Source organism: Maniola hyperantus, chromosome 4 (genome assembly GCF_902806685.2).
Source record: "Maniola hyperantus chromosome 4, iAphHyp1.2, whole genome shotgun sequence".
Taxonomy (NCBI): Eukaryota; Metazoa; Arthropoda; class Insecta; order Lepidoptera; family Nymphalidae; genus Maniola; species Maniola hyperantus.
In genome coordinates, this window is record NC_048539.1 from 3,788,894 (window position 1) to 3,814,811 (window position 25,918).

Sequence of the window (25,918 nt, forward strand, 5' to 3'; positions counted from 1 at the left end):
GACGTCCTAACCACTAGACTATCACGGCTCTCGCTCTCGACGTATATCAGATAAATTTTAAATTACAGAACAATTATTTAAAATATTTTTCCACTGATAATAATAAACGTAGGTATATCAGCTGTACATAGATGGCGCTGTATACTTTTCAATCATTTGTGTGTATTATGTTCAGCGTTCACTGATATAGAAGGAATCCCGTATGACATGTTGAAGCGGCTAGTTACCAACTATTCAATTTTTGAAAATGCCTACATTATCATGATGTATATGAGGCACTTATTTAATTTTGCTAATTCTTGATTTATCTAAATAAGTCTATGAAATTCTCACTAAAATAAAATGACAGTTGTAGGCGACATATTCTACTAACTACATATTATAATAACATCCAAATTAACTTAAAGTAACTTATTATTATAATTAAAACCTATTACTAAAATTTATCATTATAACTTACAACTAAAACTAATCATTAAACACCGTCCGTAAACCCTCAAAAAACCATAACAGTAATATTAATTCAAATACGGTTGAATGGGTTCACTAGGAAGTAGCGAGTAATGGGGTAGGACTTTTAACCTGCCGGTGAAGATGGTCAGGACTCTAGACTCTAGAGTCTAGAGTGGGGAACTTCCTCCCAACTGTGCTCGACTGCTCAGTAGTAGTGCTCTACCTAAAAATTATCACCTGGATGTGGGTGTTAACCCGCTAATTATGTCAATCATCTGGACCCGTTGCCAGGCGACAGGTGAAGGAACTTCTCGCTCTCAACCTTTGCACCTATTGCTGTGAGTGAACAGCTTTTGCCAACTATGGGCTTGTTTACTCACCTGGACATGGAGGTGACCCACTATGTAAGTCATCGAGACCCGTTGCCAGGCGACAGATGAGGGTACTTCTCGCTCTCAACCTTTGCACCTATTGCTGTAAGTGAACAGCTTTTACCAACTATGGGCTTGTTTACTCACCTGGACATGGAGGTGACCCGCTATGTAAGTCATCGAGACCCGTTGCTAGGCGACAGATGAGGGTACTTCTCGCTCTCAATATTTGCACCTACTGCTGTGACCATTGACTTATTATAGTAACAGATTTTGCCAACTATGGGCTTGTTTACTCACCTGGACATGGAGGTGACCCGCTATGTAAGTCATCGAGACCCGTTGCCAGGCGACAGATGAGGGTACTTCTCGCTCTCAATATTTGCACCTACTGCTGTGAGCATTGACTTATTATAGTAACAGATTTTGCCAACTATGGGCTTGTTTACTCACCTGGACATGGAGGTGACCCGCTATGTAAGTCATCGAGACCCGTTGCTGGGCGACAGATGAGGGTACTTCTCGCTCTCAATATTTGCACCTACTGCTGTGAGCATTGACTTATTATAGTAACAGATTTTGCCAACTATGGGCTTGTTTACTCACCTGGACATGGAGGTGACCCGCTATGTAAGTCATTGACACCCGTTGCCAGGCGACAGATGAGGGTACTTCTGGCTCTCAACATTTGCACCTACTGCTGTAAGCATTGACTTATTATAGTAACAGATTTTGCCAAGTATGGGCTTGTTTACTCACCTGGACGTGGCGATGACCCGCTATGTAAGTCATCGAGACCCGTTGCCAGGCGACAAGTGAGGGAACTTCTCGCTCTCAACCTTTGCACCTTGAAAGTGAACAACTTTGCCCAACTGCGAGCTAGTAAAAGCTTACCTGGATGTGGAGGTGACCCGCCAGGTAAGTTGTCTAGACACGTTGGTTCTAGGTGAAAGGTCGGGAGAACTCCTCGCTCCCAGCCTTCTCGCGTACTGCTGCCCGTTGTCGAACCCGCCGCATTGCCTGATGAATGATCAATGTTAATTAAATTGTCGATAGCGAAGTTTCGTCGAGAGAGATGTTTTTTTTTCTGATACTAGTTAGCCCTGACTGCTATCTTACCTGATGGTAAGTGATGATGCAGTCTAATATGGAAGTGGGCTAAATTGGAAAGGGTAACCAGAGACAATTTAGAAAATGTAAATTCGTAGATATAGATGCTAATGTGTGTCTGTTTGTCTGTCAGTTTACCTTTTCACTTCATATAACCTGATGTTGGCTCGCCAACTAATTTTATAACCATGTTATGTCACCTGCATTCTTATGAATAAATTTATTATTATTATCTGACGAAAGGTACTGACTGGTAAAGTAAAAAAGTTCAAAAAGTTCCCACGAGAGAAAAAAACAAGAAAGAGGGTAGTTCGCTACTGCCCATGATAGCTCGAACTTCACCTCTCGCAGCACCGCAGTCCCGTCGTGACCACGACCCGTGCAATTGGGTTGAAATATCAACAAATAAAAAATGAATTAATCGTGGTATATACCCGTTATCTACATTAAAATAGTTCCCACGAAATTTAAAAAAAACTTTAAACCACACAATCAGTCTGTTACAACCAGTTAAGGTGACGCAGTACGCCCGACCGAACCTGTTTGTTTTTCACTTGACATTGTATGAGAAAGGTGCGAGGCACTAAAAACCTAAAATAAAATAAATAAAAATAAAATAAAAATCTTTTTTATTCAAATAAACTTTTACAAGTACTTTCGAATAGTCGGATGCATCTACCACTGGTTCGGAATGCCTTTCCTACCGAGAAGAACCAGCAAGAAACTCGGCGGTTGCTCTTTTCAAATATTTGATATAAGTACAAGATTATGCCATGTATAAAATAGTATTTGCAGTCTTGTGCGTTGCTGGAACGAGCTGCAGGTCAAATCCACCATCTTTTATCATTTAGATAATCTTCAATTGTGTAATATGCTGTTTTCAGAAGCATGTTTTTAATAGATTTTTTAACTTGTGCAAAGGTAAGTCCAAAATAGTTTGCGGGTATTTATTATAAAAACCCATACCCACAAATGACTTTTGGACTTTCCTGAGGCGGAAGGTAGGAGCTGCAAGCTTGTTTCTGTTTCTAGTCAGCCTATTGTGTAGATCACCAATTTTCTTGTAACTAAGAATATTTTGTCTTACTAAAATTATGTTATTATAAATATATATTGAGAGGCTACGTTATTATAGGCTATGTTATTATAAATATATAAGGATATCTATTTCCTTAAACTTCTCTCGAAGGGAATCGCGTGGTCTTAAGTTATAAATTGCGCGTATTGCCCTTTTTTGTAATACAAAAATTCTCCCAATATCTGCCGCTTTACCCCATATTAAGATTCCATAAGTCATAATACTATGGAAGTAAGCAAAATATACTATCTTTGCGGTTTCCACGTCAGTTTGCCGCCATGTCTTGCCGTCAGCTTTCACTAGACAAACATAACAGCCTATCAAACCCTCGAATAAAGGCAAAGTTTGTACACATTACCTACTGAAGTTTACAACAACGTGGCAACGCTTTGTATCGTCATTAGACCTACTTGTCTCAGGATTGCGTGAGTTTGCTAACTTTTCATTGTAAACGTGGACAAAGGACTCGGTTTGAAATAGCGCGTGTATATTTTCATCCCGAAATAAAATTCGTAACTTTAGCATTTTGGAACCATTGTCTAATATTTCTGTGGCTGTGGCATTGTTATTCCCCATTTAATTTTATATCTAACAAGGAACACACCTTCAAAATTTCATGTCTCTAGGTCCAGCGGTTTAGACTGTGCGTTGATATATAAGTCAGTCAGTCCGGACTTTGAATTTTATATACCTATATAGATAATTGTTAAGAAAATAAATCAAAATAATAGAAATTTTCTCTATCTCTCTATATCTTTATTCTTTTACCTATATTTTTTCTAAATATCTTACCACATTTCCACATTTTATAGGTAGGTACATATAGGATTTATAAGTATTCGTCGTCGTCATCATCAACAGATGCATTTAGGATGGCATAGGTCTCTTCTGGACTTATTTCCACGCCATGGTCCCCATTTCACCTTGTCGCGTACTATAGGTGGGTAACTATTTACTGTGATAGATGTACTAATAGTTATGCGAAGTAATACAAATAAACAAAATTTTACCCTTACCACATTTACAGCTTTATTTACATAATTCCTATTTCATTTCATACTCTCTAAGGTGTATACAAACAATCCTGGTATTTCTCTAAAGTTCGACTTCGTCAGTTCGCCATTTGTAGAACTAAGTAAATAGTATTTCTATAGAATAGCGTCACAGCCATACGTACAGTAAATACGGACAAAATTTCAACAAGCCATTTTTGTCAAGTTCTTGAAAAATGTATAGCACACGTAACATGTTTGGATACTTATACCTACATTTCTAAAATCTTTCCGAGTTACTGTAAACAAGTGAAAACTTTAGTTGCGAAAACTTTGCACTGAGATCGACAATAAAATCAAAACTTGTAATTTATTAGACCATTCTTTATGCGTGTCAAATCTCGTGCCAAGAAATCGGTTAGAATAGGTGGTATTATCTAAACGCATTGCAACGCTGATGCAGCGACGAATTTAATGGAGTATGCAATTTAATACTTCGTTTTCACGGGTCTTCAATCGGTTGTTAGTATATTCTAGCCTATTTACTGAGATCCAATGATTTTCTTCTCAGATTTTAGAGTATCTACCCATTGCCCATAATATTATCATTTAATAATATTACCTACTAGCTTATGGTCGAGACTTCGTCCGGGTGGCCTACACAAATTTCAAACCCCTATATTATCCCCTCAAGGGTTGAATTTTCGAAAATCCTTTCTTAGCGGATACCTACGTCATAATAGCTATCTGCATACCAAATTTCAGCCCGATCCGTCCAGTAGTTTAAGCTGTGCGTTGATAGATCAGTCAGTCAGACAGTCAGTCAGTCACCTTTTCCTTTTATACATTTAGATAATACCTTCGACGTGCTCATTTTTGTGCATAAATTTCAATGTGCGCATTTCAAGTTAAGTCTGTGTCGAGAACAGTATGCGCCGAATCAATCGATCGTATCGAAATGAAAACTGATGTTGTTTTATCCCCATTTCTGAGTACATAATTATATGTATAAAATTTTGTTTCGCCGGAGAACTCAACGACGAATACAGCGTTGAATATAATACGGCTAAATATTATTATGATACACTTTCAGCATTTATCTTTAACAATAAATAAAAAATATCTATCGTTGTCTCCTGAGCGAATGTTTTGGCACGATATGACCTATGAAAAATGAGAGCAGGTTTTGTTTGAATAATATTATTTTACAATAACTTTTTCTTTATTGTTGTGTGTATAAGTAGCCATTTAAAATGCCGTGGCGAGAGATGACTTTAATTTTTGTATTTTCTTTCGGAATTCCCACTAACATGATTTCATTCATAAGCACAATCGAATGGATGAATAAGAAAACGTAAAAGTCTAGAAATATAAGTAATCATTTCACTATAAACAACAGTTTATATGAGTGCAGTAGGAATATTTTAACATCTTGGAACTAATAGACAAGTGAAGTTCGTAAAAAATAAAGAAACGGAACGGATCTTATAAGAGACTAAATATAATTAATTAGGGCATTTTTTTGGATGGCCCAGCATTTTTTATTCATTGCATAATACTCATTGTGGTTTCCATTTCAGCTGATCACGGCAGTGTAACACAAACTATCGGACGCGTCCGTAAGCCGCGGCTAACTGAAGTATGCACGGTCGTATGGGGCATGGCTTGGGACTTGGTATTGAATATTGATATCTCTCGGACGTCCAAGCGCTCATGGTTACGTCCGCGACTTACGTCCGATAGTTTGCACAGTCTTCTTCTTCTTCTCATCGACGACGGTCATACGGGCCGCAACCGCGATAGCTCGGTCAAAAAACTGCAACCGCGATAGCTCGGTCGGCAGCCTCGTGCAGCTCCTCGTTCGTGCAGGTTGTCGGGCATGTAGGGCACCCAGTCATGTGCGCAATAGTCTGTCTCGGATGACCGCAGATGCACTCTGTATCATGTCCATAGATGTAGCACCACTTCGCTAGGTTTGCCACTTTCCCCACCCCTGCTCTGAAGCGGTTGAGCGAAGCGTTTGCACAGTTCAGTGTATGTATTATCCAAATACCTATCAGCCGCAGCTTACGGACGCGTTCCATAGTTCGTTAATCTGTTTCCGCCCTAGTGTCTATTATTTTCTGGCAGGTTCCCAAATGCCGAGAGCAAGTAAACTGAGGAATCCCCGTCAATTGCCAAGGAAGTAATGCTGCAGATTATGTTTTATTTGTCGTTCGCCGACCATGAATTTTATATTCGGGTTCAAGATCCTAACATTTCACGCTCTACCAAATGTTATTTTTCTCAATATTTGGTGCGGGATAATAAAATGATTTATGATCAAAACATCTTGCAAGTCGTAAAATGAAATTATAACCATAACATAGATTAAGAATTTAAAGTAATTTGATTCTAAATAATGAAAGGTCTCGGAGAAACCACAAATCCGTAGAGGGAGTAGAATAGGTACAAAAAGAAGAAAGAAAGTTAATTTTTGAATTTTACCTACTCGACATTAATCCACGGTAATTAAAAATGAAAAAAAAAACCTTTTTGTCAAACCATAATACAGGTAGGGGCGTCGCTAGCAAAGCAGTGACACGAAAAACGCATTCAGATTTGCATTTCTAAACCATGAACCGCGCTATTTCAACTCGAGAAGCTGTTACGCTAAAAGCCAGTGAAAAGTTTGCATGGCTTTGTTTCGCACTATCGCGACATGGTGCTCGAATAAAAATGCATGCATCATATTATGCATGGATAATCATTAGACATGTTCTTTTGTTTTCCAAACATTACATATACGACTAGATAGGTCTACTGTTTGTATAAATTATTTTTCTCCCACTTGCTCTTGCTCGGAAATTGCTTTATTATTTTAAAAAAGTCGATCGGCTCCTTCAGTTACTAACAGGACGGCTGGACAGTTTCATACTGGTAACGAGGTTCTTTAAATGCACAAAACATAAATTAGGTAGGTGCTTTATAGGTACACGTAATATTTATTATTATAAATTAAAGTCTGGATGTGCATTTTTATTTCATCATCATCATCATCATCAACCAATAGACGTCCACTGCTGAACATAGGTCTCTTGTAGGGACTTCCACACGCCAAGGTCTTGCACCGCCTGGATCCAGCGGCTCCCTGCGACTCGTCTGATGTCGTCCGTCTACCTAGTGGGGGATCTTCCAACGCTGCGTCTTCCGGTGCGAGGTCGCCATTCCAGCACCTTGGGACCCCAACGTCTATCGGTTGTACGAACTATGTGCCCTGCCCATTGCTACTTCAGCTTCGCAACCCGTTGAGCTATGTCGGTTACTCTAGTTCTCCTACGGATCTCCTCATTTCTGATTTGATCACGTAGAGAAACTCCAAGCATAGCTCTCTCCATCGCCCGCTGAGTGACTCTGAGCTTTCTTATGAGGCCCATAGTTAGCGACCATGTCTCGGATCCATATGTCATCACTGGCAACACGCACTGTTCGAAGACCATAGTACGCGACAGGTTGAGATGGCAATCGGGGTATGAGGCGGGGGGATGCCCCGCACGTCACCCACCCTATCCCGCACCGGGTTAGCGCGGGGGCCGTGCAGACCTGCACGGCCCCCGCCATTTAGGGTGGGGACGCCACGTGCACCTGTGCACGTGGCGTCCCCACCCTAATTGCCATCTCGACCTGTCGCGTACTATAGAAGAAGAAGCTAGAAAATTAATGAGACTTTTTCATCGCAATAGTTTCATACAATTTTTAAGTTGTTAGAGCTGAAACTAAATATAACGAGAAAACACAAGCCCACATTCTAAAAGTACAGAGTCCACAACTCCACAAGCTCAATATTTTTTTCTAAGACATTACATTTTTTTTTATTCAAGTAAACTTTCACAAGTACTTTCGAATCGTCGGATGCATCTACTACATTAGAAATGCAAGGAACCATTTGAAAAATAGAGGATTTTTTCTAGAAAAGGCTTATGCCCAGCAAAGGAGGCATACAGGCTGATGGATTGGATTGTATCGGACTGAATAATTCCTAATGAGGGCAGAAAAATGAAAAAAAAAACTATTTCTAGTATATAACAGAAAAGATAAATGAAAGAAAACGAACATATAAAACATATACATGCCTAAGATCTCACCTCCTATGCGTCCCTCCCGGAACTGGAGTAGCAGCTAACCTCGCCTGGCTCTTCAGCAGTTGCACAGTCAATGCGAACGACACCACCATCATGAGCATGGGGATGTAGAATGCGACCAGCGAGCCGAACACCCAGAACAGGCGGTTGTTGATCACGCACAGGTCTGGCGTTGGCATTATGTTGCTTCTGTTGATGAGACCTACGAAAAAAAAAGCTTTTGTTACAAAATTTAAAACACGTAGATTTTTATTGAGGGTAAAGATATACCTATACTCCAGATAGGTAAAGTGCATTCATTTATATTGGAATAAATGGAGACAAAATTCATAGCTTAGATGTGCAACACACGTGCGCGTAGTGGGACAGACTACATAGGTATACTATAGGTACTGGAGCGATTGGGTTGGCCCTTGGCACCTTTAGGTAAAATGTCACCTACGAGCATGCTTCAAAATTGGCCACCTGTTACTAGTCTATAGAAACCCGCTTCGGATTTACTCGGGTGGAATTTCTGAAAATCCTTTTTTAGTGGAGATTTATTTAGAGAAAAGTGAAAACCTACATGCAGTCTCAAGTTTCAGAGCCAGCGATGCGTTGATAAGTAGATAAATTAGTTTCTCATTTCATTTAAATAGTATATCCTGTCCAACTAACTAGATACCATAGCTATAAAGAATGTACCTACCGTTACTATCATCTATGTAGGGTACTTATATAAATATTACCATAATAAAATAAGTTACACGGGCATACAGTTACACGAGTTCAAAGATTTGTATGTAAATCTTCGAGTCCGTGAAAGTAACTCTGAAACGCGCGATAGTATTAGGAATGCAGCGTGCTCCGAATACAGAGCTTATCTGCATCAATTTATAAGTAAGTATTATTTTATATTTCACCGCAAAATTTCTGTTTCAAAATTCCCCTCTAAATATATAATACCAAAATCTCGAATTGCGCATTCAACTTCACTCTAAATTCTCGTCAAATATTTCATACGTTACGTTTCAATGCTTGCTTAAACATGCCTGGTGTATTTTCATCTCCTACATCATAATAATTATGATACAACCGTTCAACTTAAAATGAACTTTATAAGATACATATTTAAAGTCAAATTTCGTCTGATAACTTTGTTTCCGGAAGAGTTACAAGTATGTAAGATATTCAACATAATATGAACTAAACAAGCAGTTTTCTGCTTTGGGTTGGGTGCGATATACTTGTTAGCAATCCTAGTATCCTAAATCCTAGTATTAGCAAATTTATCTCAAACTTTATATCTATGTAAGTATCCATTTATTCATCCATTTATCAGCTAGCATGCGTACATTGCTAGATATAAGGAGGCTTTTTAGAGAGCGCTCCACCACACATGCCCTCCACGTCTCTAATTCTCCCAATTCTCGTCACCATTTGAGGGAAAACTCATAGGTCCAAACCAAACAATAGTAGAGAAGATGGGCCAATCCCACTGCCTTTGTATGACTGGCAGTCAAACCTACTCGTTATATAAATTGCGATGTCATCGTGAACTGATGCCACGTACTAGTGATTAAGATTTCAGCCTATTCGAGGGGTCCGGCGTCCAAACCTCTAACAAGTGCTTTAACGGTGACGGAAAACATCATGAGGAAACCTGGACGCCTGAGAGCTCTCTGAAATCTTCTCAAAGGTGTGTTGTACCGGGTATTAAAAAAAAATGTTGATATGAATTAAATGAAACGGCGTAAATAGAACACGGTAGGATTTAATAATATAAAAATGTTGGTACAGAAAAACTACCGCGGCTTAGCTCATAGGTCGGCACACAAAATTTGTAGGGTCGTGGTGTTACGTTGATTTCGGCCTTTGCCCTAGCGGCAGTAATGTGTACTCCCCTCGTGTTGACGGCCTCGTAGATGGTGTGAGGCCGGGAGTTCGGTGTCAGCGGATGTTGGCCGTGGGTACCCGACGGTGCTGACTCGCCTTTATAGTCCAGACCACGCTTTTATCGTCCAGACCACGCTTTTATCGTCCAGACCACGCTTTCAAGTCTAAACCACGCTTTCAAGTCCAAACCATGCTTTCAAGTCCTAACCACGTTTTCAAGTCCAAACCATGCTTTCAAGTCCAAACGTAGCTCCCGTAAACGGGAGCGTAGGAACACTGCATAATATATTTAAATTAAAGAAAACATTTCAAGAACGCACATTTTAAAGGCGTCGCGTCCACCTTAGAAAAGGTGGACGCAACAAAAAATACTCACACACCCAGCGTCAAGACGCGCCGGGTGCATAATGGCGGTCTGTCAATCAAACCAACTTCAAGTCGTTCTATTCGACCTGAAGTATAAAACAAGCAACAGCAAAGATTGCGTTTGGAAATGGGTGTTGCTATTCGCAACGCCTAAATTTAATAACACAGTGCATATGAATTAAAAATATACTAAATTACGTTTGAAAATATGATTTATAATAAAAGATAAGATAAAATAATAAATTCATGTAACGCTTCGTTACATTGTGAAGTCTGGCAGTTCATACTTGGCCAGCTTGAAATGGCCCAAATCCTTCTCATTCTGAGAGGACACCAATTAATACGAAAAGGATAGATTAAAAATCTTTTTTTAAATAATAATAACAAAATCAAGGGTAGATGAACATAACGAAACCCGTGACTCAACAACTTAACTCGAATTACACACAGACAAAACCAATACCAAAAGGTATATATTACTAATGTACCGTACCGTAATTTGATTGATCACTAAAGTTCATTCAGTTGAGGACTTAAATTTTTAATCAAGGTCTCAAAGGTACAATATTGAGATCAGTCACGTGGGCATAATGTCTACAGAAGGGAAATTAGGCACAATTTATTGTCTCTGACCCGGTCCTTATTTTTGTCACGTCCACTTTAATCTGACTATTTCTCATGTAATTTGGAAAAGCCCTCATAAAAAGCTAATGTAACTTGCAGACGCTTGCCATGTTTATTTAAGTTATAGTTAGCAGCCACGTTTTTAGAGTTCCGTTCGTTCGAATCAAAAAATAGAACCCTTATAACATCAGCACTCGTGTGTCTGTCCGTCTGTTACAACCAATTTTCTCTAAATCTGTGACACCGATTAAGTTAAAATTTGGTGCAAATATTATGAATAAGGGCTTGGAAGAGGTATGACAGTCTAATTAAACCCATACCTGTCAGCGGTGTCCATGCGGCATCCTGCTAAAAATCACTTGACAGTACATCTTTGCCGTTAGAGTGGCAACTATCCACGAAACCTCCCCCTAAACCAGCCTAGAGAAAAAGAAATTCTTGCCGGGAATTGAACCAAATACCTACAGATACTACCTACTTTTTTCGGAATTAGGACAATTACTTGCAAGGAAAAAAATCAATTCCAATGACACAGCCCAAACCGCCTTCAAAGATTTTATTGATTTTCGCTCCCAGAATGTGCGCATGCACTCGCTACACTGCTCATCACTGAGTCTATCTCTTTCTATCACAATGTTAGGTGAAATAGCATACAGGCTACCCCATAGAGTAAAGTAATACACTGGAAATAGAGAGCCTTCTCATAAGTTTTTAATGTCACCCAAATTCCTAATGCAAACCTAGCACCATCTATTAGTTGGTCACCTACAACTGTAACTGTATACATACCTATAGGTACCTACATACATATATACCTACTATACTTATAAATAAATAGGTGGTACCTACTACGTGCATTATATAGGTAAACCAAAACCACAATAGACCTTTGACTTTACAGTGTTTTATTGAGTTTCAAAACAAGTATTAATTTAACAATAATACTTAATTTATTAGTGAATTGAAAACAATAAAACACTGAAAAGTCAAAGATCCATGTGATTTTGGTTTATCTATTCAATGCACGCAGTGTAACAGGACCACCTTTTTGGCACCTTAATTATAGGTTCATTGGAATAACAACACTGATTGTGATTTACTTTTTATTTTTATTATGTCTCACAGATCACTAAATGTTAATTTCACGAGAAGACGAAGTAGAAACCACTCGACTCGACGTAACTAGTACTAGTAACGGAATTTACCTTTCGCCAAAACAGAAAAAACAAAACACCATGCCGATTCACAACACAAATGGCAGCCATTTGCAATCTCTGACAATAGAGTAAAGTAAATCAAGCAATAATTTAGTTCAGGTGACCAACAAATAGACAGCGCTAGTAAAAACTACAATAGGTGATACTAAGCGACTTTCCGGCCCCTGGGCTACCCACGTGGGCCGACCAGTTCGGACGTGCATCCTGCGTCACCTTAAGCAAAGGACTCAATTAACTCCCTATAAAATGGTGTAAGTGCATAGGTAATAATCGTACCTATACACTTCGATTGATTAAATATAAAATTTCAATAAAAAGCTAACTTTTTCCATATAAAACGTAATTCTTATGAAATTCTTATGGAAGGTGCTATGTAAAAACTGGATAATATATATACGACTGAATTTAAATATTCCTCAATTGAACATAAAAAATATACCATTTCAAAACAGGTAATTAAGTAACAGTATCCAATATCAAAACCCTCATCCCAGCCCCGTCTAACCTTGTTTGTTTAATGTTTACATTTTATATTCTCAAATAAATTCACGCAGGTACATGACGTTGAATAAATGTGCTCAGGTGTCGCCTACCGGGTTTTGGATCCCATTTGGAAAAAATGAACGAGATATATCTGCAGTTTTTCCACGAGGAAAATAAGCAATTTATGTCACGCAAGGTTATTACTCAGCGGTTAACCATTTTAATGTAATATGTATGATAAGTAAATAAATTTTTCTTCGGGTCTGAAAGCTCCGGATCAGAACTTCTACCTTCGGAGATTATATTTTACTAGACGATGACCGCGACTTTGTGTGAATTTATGTTTTAAAAATCCCTTGGAAATTCCTTGTTTTTTTTTCGGGATAACAATAGACTATATAATAATATATCCGTCTCTGTGAAGAAAGCCATCTCCATACAAAACTTGGAAATCGGTTAAGCGGATGTGCCGTGAAAATTTTACAGAATACAGAAAGACACGATGGGGTATTAAATTTCAAAAAATATTTTTAAAAAACTGACCAATCGGCCACATCACAATCAAAGCCTCCAAAACAGATCCAAGCTAATTTGAGAGTGTAAATGACCTAGCTGGAAATCTAACCCTAGACTTCCCTATAATTACCATTGCCTCATGGAGATAGTCACCATGTTCTGTAGAAGATAAATATAATTTTCACTTCTCATGCTCATAAAGTTCTTCTTTATGCTGGTAACGTCTCGGATAAAATGGCTTGTTTTATGCCCTTGTTGTACAATCTACTATTATATTCTTCACAAGAGCACACCTAAAATGACAGTCAGTTAGAAATATACCCCTTATCAAACGAACCAGTTCTTCGCAGCGTCGAAAGCTCCTCGTAGTAAATCAAAGGAAATTATGAAGATATTTACGCGTGAAATCACTCATAATAACGAAGCCCGACTTTGGTTCTAGCTCGAATGCCTTCATGAACAGATAACAAAATGTACAGTTCTTAAGATAATATTGCATTAAACATGCGACAATAACTTGTCTATCTGAGCTTAAGGGTGTCCTAGAATGGTGCTCGACCTAGGTTTTGTTTTATGACATTAGCGGAATTCCACAAGCGATAAAACGATTTAATATATAGATGTGATAAGTGTGAAAAAAATATGTCCGCCCTGGTTTAATTTTATCACGTTTTACGTTAGTTTTATGCTTTCCTTTGCTAAAATCAGAAGTTCAGCCCCTGAGTAGCAATTTTTTATTCGTCTGAATTTACGGTTCAAACCCGACCCGTTGCACTATTGTCGTACCACAAGCTTTACGCTTAGTTGGAGAGGAAAATGGAATATTAGTTATGACTAACGTTTCTATTATAACTAGTTAAATTAATTAATAAATAACTTTGTCATTTCAACTGATTTGATCAAAATTTCTGAGTTAAACATTGGTATTTGGCATTAAAATCAGCCCTGAAATTAATTCAAAATCAAATGTACACCAAGAAGTGTTTAAACGCGCTTCTTGGTGTACATTTGATTAAAAATACGTATTTGACTTTCAAATCAAACCTTTTATATCAAAAGCTTTTTGTTCTTTGAATAAATGGGTACAAAGAAAAGCTATTTACGCTTAAAATCACAGTTTCAAAGGGCTCAAACTTCCAATTAGACAGAAAAGAGAATTTAAAAAAACCGGCCAAGTGCAAGTCAGACTCGTATTTTTTCATGAATTATTTTATTTTATTTTTCGAGATGTAACTAACAACAAACAAATTAACGGTTTCCGGTTTTATGCTATAAGACCTACCTAACTACCAAATTTCATGATTCTAGGTCAACGGGAAGTACCCTATAGGTTTTCTGGACAGACACGACGGACAGACAGACAACGAAGTGAACCTATAAGGGTTCCTCTTTTCCTCTTGAGGTACGGACTCCTAAAAACAAAGTTAACTATATAAACTAAATTAAAATACGTATATCTACCCGTTATTGCACAGCTCGAAAGTGCAATTATTTTCTAGTAGAGTTAAAAAAGGAAGTCTTTGATCTTACACATGATCCCAAGCAGGTTGAAGATGATGTATTAATTGTTTACGATTTTCATACTTTCTTTCATCTCGAATCTAATGCACATGGAAACGTAATTGTTTCGTCACTGAGAATTCTGATTCTAATTATACATAGAATAAATTATGATGTAACTCTTAATGTGTTATTTTCGAATGCCAGACTTTCCTAAAGATAATCATAATAATCATGTAGTTTTTTTACTTTATGGACTAGCGCTTGGCAGCAATCCTACCTGCTGGCAAGTGATGATGCAGCCTAAGATGGAGCGCGCTTGCCTAGAAGATACCTATTCACTCTTCACATAAAGGTACTCATATTAAATGTGGAGGGGAAAACTGATGCCGGAATTGCGTTCCATATCCTAGCGGTTTGAATTAGAAATGAGGAAGCAAATCGCTTCGTATTCCACTCTCTCGCACACTCTCCCAACTCAGATTAATTGACTACATAAAGAAAGATAAGTCATATGAAAGCTCAGCGTCACTCAACGAGCGATGGAGAGAGCTATGCTTGGATCTTCTCTACGTGATCAAATCTGAATGACCAGGGTTTAGGCCATGGGCCACTACCCTTACCAAGTGTGGATGGTAGACTTCACACACATTATGGATAACTTTCAGGCATGCAGGCTTCTTCACTTCAGTGTTTTCCTTTACCGATAAAGCAATTAGTTGCCCATAACTCTAAAAAGTTAGTTAGACGTGCGTGCCTGAGATCGAACTCGGATCGAGGCTATCACTGAAAAATCCGTAGAATCTTCGCTTCTGTCGGGCGTCCCTCAACATCTTTTTTATGGTTCCGTATCTCAAAAGGTAAAAGGGAGTCCTTATAGGATCGCTTCGTTGTCTGCCTATCGTGTCTATCAAGAAACCTATAGGGTAATTCCCGTTGACCTAGAATCATGAAATGTGGCAGGTAGGTGGTCTTATAGCACAAGTAAAGGAAAAAATCCGAAAACCGTGAATTTGTGATTGCATTACAAAAAAAATGTATTCACAAAAAAATAAGAAGTAAGGTTATGGCATTTTTAACTACTTAGTAGGTATTACCTAGATTCTATGCCATATTTTGTACACTTATTTTGTTATTGTATAATATTGTACTATGCTTCTGACTTTCGTAAGCGCTTGTATAAGTCTAAATCGAAAAATAAATAAATACAAATATGTGCAAATACAAAATTACTAAATCACATATAGATGGCGCAATCTTTCATTAACTTGCAGTGTTCTACACAAAAGTGTGTGCGAGTCCGACTCGCACTTGACCGGTTTTACTTGCTTACCTAAAACTGTGATGGAACTGGACACGAACATGCTCAGTAACCACACCAGAGCTATCTTGATCACAACGACCCGTTTTGTGGAATGATGGCGGCTCTTCAAAGGGTTTCTTATACCGAGGTACCTGTGAAAAAAATGGCATTATTATAACAAACATGAAAAAGAGAAAGAAAATTAAATGGCTATACAAAGGATTTCAGGAGTATCGCATTCCAAGTCGTAGGGCTACGTGCATACGAACGGTACGGATATGGAAAATGATTTTTTAATATTTTGTTGAACAGGTTAGCGCTTAACTGCGATGTCAGCTGGTAGTAAATGATGCCATTACATCATTATCTTACAAATTCAACAAGGGGTGTAGGACAATTTGTACCTATCTACTTTGGATAAATTATTTGAAGTTTTGATAAAAATATTACGTAAAATGTACGTCGTTGTTAAAGCCTTTTTGAGATTCTTTTGTTTTTTATTTTCTATTCGTCTGAATTCTAAGCTTTTCGTTTATTTATATCAAAGATCTGATTTTATTTATCAGTGTCTTTTTACAGACGTCGCGTCGTTCGAATTTGTTGGCTTTATTGGTAATCGATCCATGATTTAATGAATATTCTTTCGCAGATTTCAGGGATTATGCAATGATTAAAAAGCAAAACCGATAATGAGAGAAATAATTGGAAATTCAATATTTATAAGAAAATCAAGTTTCAGCCGTCTTTACCAACATAGCAATCATCTAGTTTTTACTTTTTTTTTAATATAACAGATAAATGAAAATACCTGGCACAATCAGTGCGACTACACTTTTTACCATACTTCAAAAAAAGGAGATTATGTATTCCATCCGTATGTAGGTATGTTACCTGTGCATGTTCGCGATTATCTAAATGACCAATAAACTGATTTTGATAATTTTTCACTATCGTAATTTACATAATAATTTCAGGAAGGTAAGTGTTAAAAGCTGTGATAGCCTAGTGGTTAGGGCGTCTAACTTTTCGGAATTATGTGCGTTTTAATTAATTAGATATCACTTGCTTTAACGGTGAAGGGAAACATCGTGAGGAAACCTGCAATGCGTGAGAGTTCTCCATAATGTTCTCAAAGGTGTGTGAAGTCTACCAATACGCACTTGGTCAGCGTGGTAGACTATGGCCAAAACCCTTCTCACTCTGAGGGGAGACCCGTGCTCTGTAGTGAGCCGGCGATGGGACGATCATGACGATAATGATGAAATGTTAAAACGCACATAACTCCGAAAAGTGAGAGGTGCGTGCCCGGAATCGATCCTCAGACCTCCCGAATAGGAGTCAGACCTCTTAACGACGACAGGGGAAGGAATCACGGCACGGCGACCTACCAAAGGTATTAATTAATACCTAGACATAACCACCAGTTAAATCAAGTGACCATTACCACCCATTACTGCCTCGCCGCAAATCACGTCCACTTAAGACTGGTTACGGAGGTTAACCGATCTACGTGAGAGGCCGTGCCCACCGGATTAAGTTTGTAGGCCCAATTGCTCTTTGTGGTACACCCTTGCTACGAATTACGGAATTCAATCACTATCTAAGGTTGCCTGGAAGAGATCGCTATTTTAGCGATAAGGCCGCCTATTGTACTTGCAAACTTCTTATCATCCTTGTTATATTTATATTGTTTTGGTTTTGGTGTACAATAAAGAATATTATACATTACTTTACTTTTACTTATCTATTACTAGCTTATGCTCGCAACTTCGTCCGCGTGGACTACAAAAATTTCAAACCCTATTTCAACCCCTTAGGGGTTGGATTTTCAAAAATCCTTTCTTCGCGGATGCCTACGTCATAATAGCTATCTGCATGCATAATTTCAGCCCGATCCATCCAATAGTTTGAGCTGTGCATTGATAAATCTGTCAGTCAGTCAGTCAGTCACCTTTTCCTTTTATATATTTAGATATAGAATAAATATATCTTTCTTTAGAAATGCCTTTTATTTTGGAACGAACGCGGCTCTAAATGATCAAACTTAAAGAAAGCCATAATAGTTTACGAACCGACCGCCAAATTTCGTTTAAATTACAGAAATAAATTAGTTTTCAGAGAAGTTTAACGAACAATTACCGTTCCAAGGCCTTTGTGCTATCTAACTGAATCATAATAATTCTACTTGAATAGGTACCAAAAATATTGAAGAAAAATTAGCAATTAGCAATTAAATTTCATAAGCACTTTGGGAAAGTTTGAATGGAACTTTTCTATTACTATTTCTAATTGAAAAAAAACCGGCCAAGTGCGAGTCAGGCTCGCGCAATGAGGGTTCCGTACTACAGTCGTATTTTTTCGACATTTTGCACGATAATTCAAAAACTATGATGCATAAAAATAAATAAAAATCTGTTTTAGAATGTACAGGTGAAGACCTTTCATATAATACCCCACTTGATATAGTCACTCACTTCAAAAGTTGAAAATACTAATTATTACTTCATGACCACAATTTAATATTTTTTGTGTGATCTAACCCTTAATTCACGGTTTTCAGATTTTTACCCAAATGTCAGCTATAAGATCTACCTACCTGCCAAATTTCATGATTCTAGGTCAACGGGAAGTACCCTGTAGGTTTCTTGACAGACAGACAGACTGTCTGTCTGTCTGTCAAAGTGATCCTATAAGGGTTCCGTTTTTCCTTTTGAGGTACGGAACCCTAATAAACTAGATGAGAAGTTTTCGTGATCGCCAAAGGCAATAAGCTCTATAATAGCGAACTAAAATCGCACTTATGGAATAAGGAATATTATTATGAAATGATAGCGATAGAGGCTGAGGTTGGAGTTTTCGAAGTTGTGCTTTTTAAGCATGTTCTAAGCAATGAAATATCACTTTCTTTTACGATGAAGGAAAACATTATAAGAAAACCTGCAAGCTTGTGAGTTCTCCATAATGTTCTGAAAGGTGTGTGAGGTCATCGTTGCTTTAATGGTTCAGTTTTTCTATTTAGTATTCTCTTTAGGTTAGTAAATCGATGCGTACCACATGCGTACAGATTACAAAACTTTAAAAATAAGTTAAACGGTGAAACAAAGTTTTTCTTTAATACAATATACATAAGATAATTGGGTGCTTGGTAGACCAGTAGCAAATTATTTATTTCATTCTATTCGAATTACCGCGATAAAATGAATATTCAAATTTTCACCTAAATTAAGTTATTTTATTATTTTTTGAGTAGGCCCATCAAAAGTAACTGCTCTTTTAAGTAGCGTAGCAAACATCTAATTCTATTTGGTATCTCGTAGACAATGGTAGTATAGCTTTACGGTCTCATAACGAATAATGCATCCATAAACTTGCATGCACCGTCAAATGGAAATTTATAGCTCGCCTCCTAATTTAAGAGGGTATTATGAAAGTGTCTGCATCTACCCCTTACCTAATAGTTTCGGAATGCTCCATAAACTTAATTACATTAGCACGTGCCAAGGAAAGAGAGAGAGGAAGAACCATGGAAGAGCTATGTTTGGGTATAATGAATATGTTCCTATAGGTACCATGATTAATATTATGATGATTGTTAAATTAGTGTTATTGATATTTTGAACCATTGCACGTTATTTACGGATTGGATTTTTATTAGATACTAGCGAATACCCGGCGTGTGCTGCTTCATCATCATTACCATCATCAACCGATAGACGTCCACCGCTGGACATAGGTCTCTTGTGGGGACTTCCACACGCCACGGTCTTGCGCCGCCTGAATCCAGCGGCTCCCTGCGACTCGTCTGCTGTCGTCCGTCCACCTAGTGGGGGGGTCTTCCAACACTGCGTCTTCTGGTGCGAGGTCGCCATTCCCAACGTCTATCGGTTTTACAAACTATGTGCCCTCCCCATTACCACTGAAGCTTTGCAACCCGTTGAGCTATGTCGGTTACTCTAGATCTCCTCATTCCTGATTTGATCACGTAGAGAAACTCCAAGCATAGTTCTCTCCATCGCCCGCTGAGCTTTCTTATGAGGCCCATAGTTAGCGACCATGTCTCTACTTACTACGCTAAAAAAATGAATCTGCCTTATGCCTTGGATTTTTTTGTCGAAAACCATCTTCGCATATTTGCCTTTCTAATAAAACCAGTTTAGGGCACATCTGTTTTAAAGTTTATAACGGACATAGATAGAAACATTTTTGTGTGAAGACGACGGGTATCCGCTAGTGTATAGTAATAATTCTAACATGTAACAAACATACCAGATATTATCAGAATTATTATACGTCATACACAAACAATGCACATCACGTAAACGCGTAAACCACATAACAAAACTGCCGGGTCTCTCACCACAATTCAAACTGCACGAGAGGAATCGCCTATATTCTGTTGCCAGCTTTTCAGGCTAGGCTGTGTTAATTTAGGTATTTTAAAATCTTGTAGAAACTTTTTGATTTTTCGGGATAAAAAGTAGCCTATGTCCGTCCCCGGGTAGCTAAACTTGTACCAAATTTCATCAAAATCGGCTAAATTGTTGGGCTATGAAAAGCTAGCAGACAGACAGACTGACTGACAGACAGATAGACAGACACACTTTCGCATTTATAATACTAGTATGGATTATAGTATGTTACAGGCAAAACTTGTCCCGTCAAATCTACAATTAACTGCAAAAAACAATCACAGTACCTACTTTAAATCTAGGTCCCTCAACTACACGAAGTTCTATTTGTTCTACCCCTAGCGTTTTTAAATGGGCGACGGCTAGAAGCGTCGCCCTTTCATTCAGCTTATTCACCTATTCGACCTTGCTTCGCTACGGCGCGGCGCGGCCTCGTAGCACCTCGTAGGCTTGCTTCATTCAGGACCTCCTTGGCGAGCTTCTGGCTCGCGCAATACAAAAATTTGTTTTTATGTAAAATATTGACCCTTTTACATAAAAACATACTTAGTAAGTAAATTCTCACACTTAATTCCTTAGCTTAGCAACTCGTGTGGTGTATAAGAGGCCTAAAAGCCTATAAAGGTTAAATTCTTTAGGGGTGAGTTTAATACAATTTCCATTTTGTTCAAAATTTACCTTCGATGAGAATTCGATTTTTTATAGGTTAAGTGGAAAAGCGGGTTACCTTTTGAATTGAACGATGTATTATTAAGCGTCCTCAGTGTAAGAAGGTGACAAAAGCTTTGAATAAATATATGAGGGAACGTCTTTTGTCCTCGAGACATCCGGTAGAAGGTGACTCTTGAAACTAAAGCTAATAGAACATAGAAAGTACTTTGGGCGGATTTTCGCTAAAGGATGGAGGTAAAGATAATATACCTACTCAAAATATCCCTTTTGTGAGAGAAAGTCGTGGCTTTGGTATATCCGGGATTAGACTGGTATACCTAACGTTTACAGGTTGTTGGGTTCCGTAGTAAATATAATTTCATGAGGTTCATATTCTGTCCGTCTGCGTCTCAGACTATAAGAAATTTAAGGTTGTTTAGTATAGTCACACTATCCTGACTCTGTGGTACAGTTATAAAAACCTTATTGTTGCTATATAGAGATACATTTAAATACAGAAAAATAAAATTCAGGCTAGATTTCAGGTAAAAATCAGGTATTTCATGAACATGAAAAGCATGAATCGAAAAAAAATTGGTTTACCTACTCGAGTGATAAATAGATATTTTAAAATTATTATGAGGTGCACCTATAGCTGTGAAACAAACCACAGCAGGGTAGGTTATATTCAGTGCAGATGTACGCAATAACGCCCGTGAATTTCATTTATTAGAAATCCATACCGCTATAGGAATAAAAAGAACCCTTATAGAATCACTTCGTTGTCTATCTGTCTATCTGTCTATGTGTCTAAATATTCTAGAGACGAGCGTCTTCGTACATTTTACGGCTCAGCGCAGACTAAATCCGCAATAACACCGAATATGATGTTTTATCATGCCACGGTATATATTATTTTATGGGCGGGTGATTTGCCTAAACATTTATTAAAGCTTAAATTTTGTGTGAACGTTTCGTGAATTTCGCATGACTATTTTATAGCAATATTTTATGTGAGCTTAAAGTTTTATATTTGGACACCCTTTAGACATCCATCTTTCCTGTCAACATGCAAGTATTGTATCTACAAGCTAGTTTAGTCGCGTGACATCTGTCGCGTGGACTACACAAATTTCAAACCCCATTTTACACCATTTAGGGGTTGAATTTTCACAAATCGTTTCTTAGTGGATGTGTTCTTCATAATAGCTATCTGCATGCCAAATTTCAGCCCGATCCGTCTAGTAGTTTGATCTGTGCGTTGATAGATCAGTAAGTCAGTTAGTCAGTTATCCTTATATACTTATATAACTGCAGACGGAAAAAGATCGCTTATTCCATTTACCCACCCTAACGTGTATACTCAGAAACGAGTGTCCCGTTTATCTACTCTGGACTAAAAATAATAGCCTAGACAAATTCCGTTAATAAGGTGAACAGACCGACTTACGTTTCTGAGTATACACAGTAAGGTAGCTGTTTTAGGGTGAATAAACAGAATAAGCCATTATCTTTTGGGCTTATTACGTTTATCCACCCTTAAACAATATTTTTAATATTTTTCAATCGCCAGATAAACTTTAACTGACGAATAAGTTTCATGTATTGACAGTTTTCCTATTCAAAAATTGGCAAAACCTCTTTATCCCTCAGATAAAAGTTATTTCATAATTGAAGCCCTAAGAATTATACAAAAATTTCGCATTGTAGCGCAAAAATTTAGGGTTACATCATCATAATTAGTATTTTCAATTTTCGAAGTAAGATAACTATATCAAGACGTGGGGTATCATATTATGAAAGAGATTGACCTGTGCATTCTAAAACAGATTTTTATTTATTTTTATGCATAATAGTTTTTGAATCATCATGGAAAATCTCGAAAAAATTCGACTGTAGTACGGAACCCACGGTGCGCGAGCCTGACTCGCACTTGGCCGGTTTTTATGCCTCTGCACCTATAGTAGTCTATTTTCATGCTTTATCGTACTTTTACACTTAGGTATAGTAGTCTATTTTTAAACTAAATCGATTTGTAACTGACTCTCCATCATTACTAGAAAAGAGTAATTCAGGCGAGATACCTAGCGCTCGTTATAGAAGCTCTACATCAACTCGTAAATGCAGAGCTAAATGTGTATTTAATGAAATCCGTCCTGAAAGACAAATTCGCTCCGAACTACTTCCCATCTGCTTCCTCGGCGATCGTGCTCGCTTAATTCAAAGCTTCATTGGCACCGTTTCCGTTGGCTTTCTCTAAACTAAATTTAGAGTATCTTCATCCTTTTCTTTTCAACAATGCTAAAAAGGGACGGAACATGAACATTACATTTAAAGACTCTAAATTTTAGCGCACGCTACAAATTTAAATAGTAGGCTCGCGACTGTGCGCTCAAATCAATCTAAAAATTAAATTTAAAACTGTCAAACTGCGCCTGTCCTTTTCATATTACATTAGTAAGAAGGATGCGAACACTCTAAAATTAGGTTGTGCTCAGAATCAGTACCATGTAGCTCTACAAGGTTACAGCTATACCTACTGTAGCCTCAGTTATACAATTTTAAATTAACTCGATGCATGAAATGCTCTCTACTGGTTAGAAATGAGAATTAATAATAATCATAATCTTTATTTTCAGATATAAATTAAGCTTAGAGAAAATTATTTTACAGTCGAGTCAATATTATTTTCTCTACTCTCTCAGTCTTGCTTTCTGGATCTTCTAGTTTAGTCGGAGAGGCTGAAACAAGGCCATAGTGGGCTAGGCCTTATAGTGTATTATAACCTTGTACTGATGTCACGTCCAGTGATATTATAGTCTCTTAATAGGTCCATGCCCTTAACCTAAAAATATATATCAACCACCGACGTCCTCGCTTGAATGATCTAATAGCTCGGCTAGGCCACCGGATTTTATGAAATCCTGGAGAGAATTTCTAATGGAACATACATTAAAGTATCTATACGCTTAAATAACACAATATGTTCCCACCCCGTTCATTACATTTCACAATATGTTTTCACCCCTTCCATTTATATAAATACCCATTTTGTTTACCCAAATGACGCTACGCCCCAAATAATCACTTTCATTGCTATCACAGAGTTTCCTCAAGGTCTTGGCTCAACTTGCGACATGTCGTTCAACAAAAAGTCGCTTTATCCCCATTTTGGATGGACAAATTAAGCCATAATTAACTGACCACACACTGTTTACTTATTGTAAAAGCCAAAAATCTTCTCATATTTAACAAAATATATCCACTTATTCTAAAAACCGTGCTACCGCAAGAGATAAAATATCCTGTTTTGGCACTCTCTACCGTGAGGCGATTTTACCAAGCCATACTCGTATTTTATTGGTTTTGTCGCGCTCGTAAAAGTTTTAGACAGAGCTGAATGAACAATATTTGAGTAGCATCAGTTTGTTCAAATAGATATGAAGCTTTAAAGTTTAAATGATTAAAATCGACAGTCGTAGCAGTTGTTACCTAAAGTTATAGAACAAAATGTTATACTGAGATGTTCGACCTTGCAGCTAAAACTAAGATCCTAAGTAATTAAAAGAATACGGGTTTTATTCCGTTAATTCCTTTTAATAATTAAAAAATCTGCAATTCTGTTACTTTGGCTTGCGAATTGGTGTTGCTTGCCTTGCTTGTTGAAATATTGAGGTAAGACAGCAACAGGGCATAATATTATCTTCTAACTCAATCTTAAGTCTGAGCAAAGTCAAAGTGCGCTCTATAAATCTCAACCATAGACTTTGCGAAGTATTGAAGGAAGACAGCAGCAGGACAAATGTGTCTTCATCTTTAGTTTTACAACAAAAAGTCGCTAGTGGAACCTAAACTTTAATCTTGAAATTGTTATAGCGCCCCGCTAACGGCTATGTTATGGAGATTTGTATGTAAATGATTTTCTTCTCGGCTCAATCGCGCCGTAGTGGTTATTATTATAATGGCGCCTTGAAAGCTACATTGTAAATGGTAATGAGGATTAGTGGGTATTTGTGGTATTTGGTAACGCTTATGAAGTAAGTAGATTATTTCTGAAATTCTGAAAGTCGTGATAATGTTCAGTTAGTGGTTCAAACGTCTAAAGAGTCGCGAATTCGCGATACTTAATAATTGCTCCCAAAAACACAACTCCTAAATTTTTGAGGTGGATGCCCGGGATCGAACCGGAGAGGAGGTGGAGGTGGATCTTAACCACTAGTTTATATAATAGCTCGTGCGCTAAATATAATATAGGTGCCTATTGCGCATCGGATGCGTGTTGAAATATGCAATGAGCTTTTAACAGCTTTCCCTTTGTTTAATAAAGGATAGTGACTCAATTAACACTCGATGCAAATCAATTCGTTTCGTAATCAAATCGTATTTGCGTAATACCTAGCGTCAGTTTAATTTACATTGCTTTAGATGATAGAGATATGGTAGGCGTAAATGTTTCTGTAGATGACACACAGACTAGCTTATGCCCTACGGAACCCCTCGCATGGGAGTCCGACTCGCGCTTGACCGATTTTTATTCGATGGCAATTAGTTAGCTCTTGACTACAATATCTCTTGGCAGATAAGTCAAATTCTTAGAAATGAAATAGTATACGATGAAAATCAACTGGCTTTGAAAATGATACGCCTTAAATAATATAATATTAGGTGATAGATTATGTTCGCGACTTCGTCCGCGTGGATTTCACAAATTTCGAACCCCTATTTCACCCCCTTAAAGGTTGAATTTTCAAAAATCCTTTCTTAACGGATGTTTTCTTCATAATAGCTATGTCAAAAAGCTTAAGACGTTTAAAAAAAATTGATACCACGATTTTATGGTTTGGTTTTC

The 25,918-nt window shown here is 37.8% G+C and overlaps 2 protein-coding genes across 2 annotated transcripts in view; one reads left to right on the plus strand and one right to left on the minus strand.

The window, feature by feature from the left end:
* Window positions 1-25,918, plus strand: part of Prosbeta1 (proteasome beta1 subunit) — a 276,237-nt gene that overhangs the window by 51,032 nt on the left and 199,287 nt on the right. The gene's annotated exons all lie outside the window — the stretch shown is intronic.
* The window catches only part of 5-HT2A (5-hydroxytryptamine receptor 2A), an 81,730-nt gene that overhangs the window by 14,223 nt on the left and 41,589 nt on the right, over window positions 1-25,918 (minus strand). Inside the window, exons 4-6 of the mRNA XM_034985465.2 lie at window positions 16,040-16,161; window positions 8,129-8,327; window positions 1,719-1,844 (exon numbers count right to left, since the gene is read on the minus strand). Of these exons, the coding sequence (XP_034841356.1) occupies window positions 1,719-1,844; window positions 8,129-8,327; window positions 16,040-16,161 (447 nt within the window). The remainder of the gene's footprint in view (window positions 1-1,718; window positions 1,845-8,128; window positions 8,328-16,039; window positions 16,162-25,918) is intronic.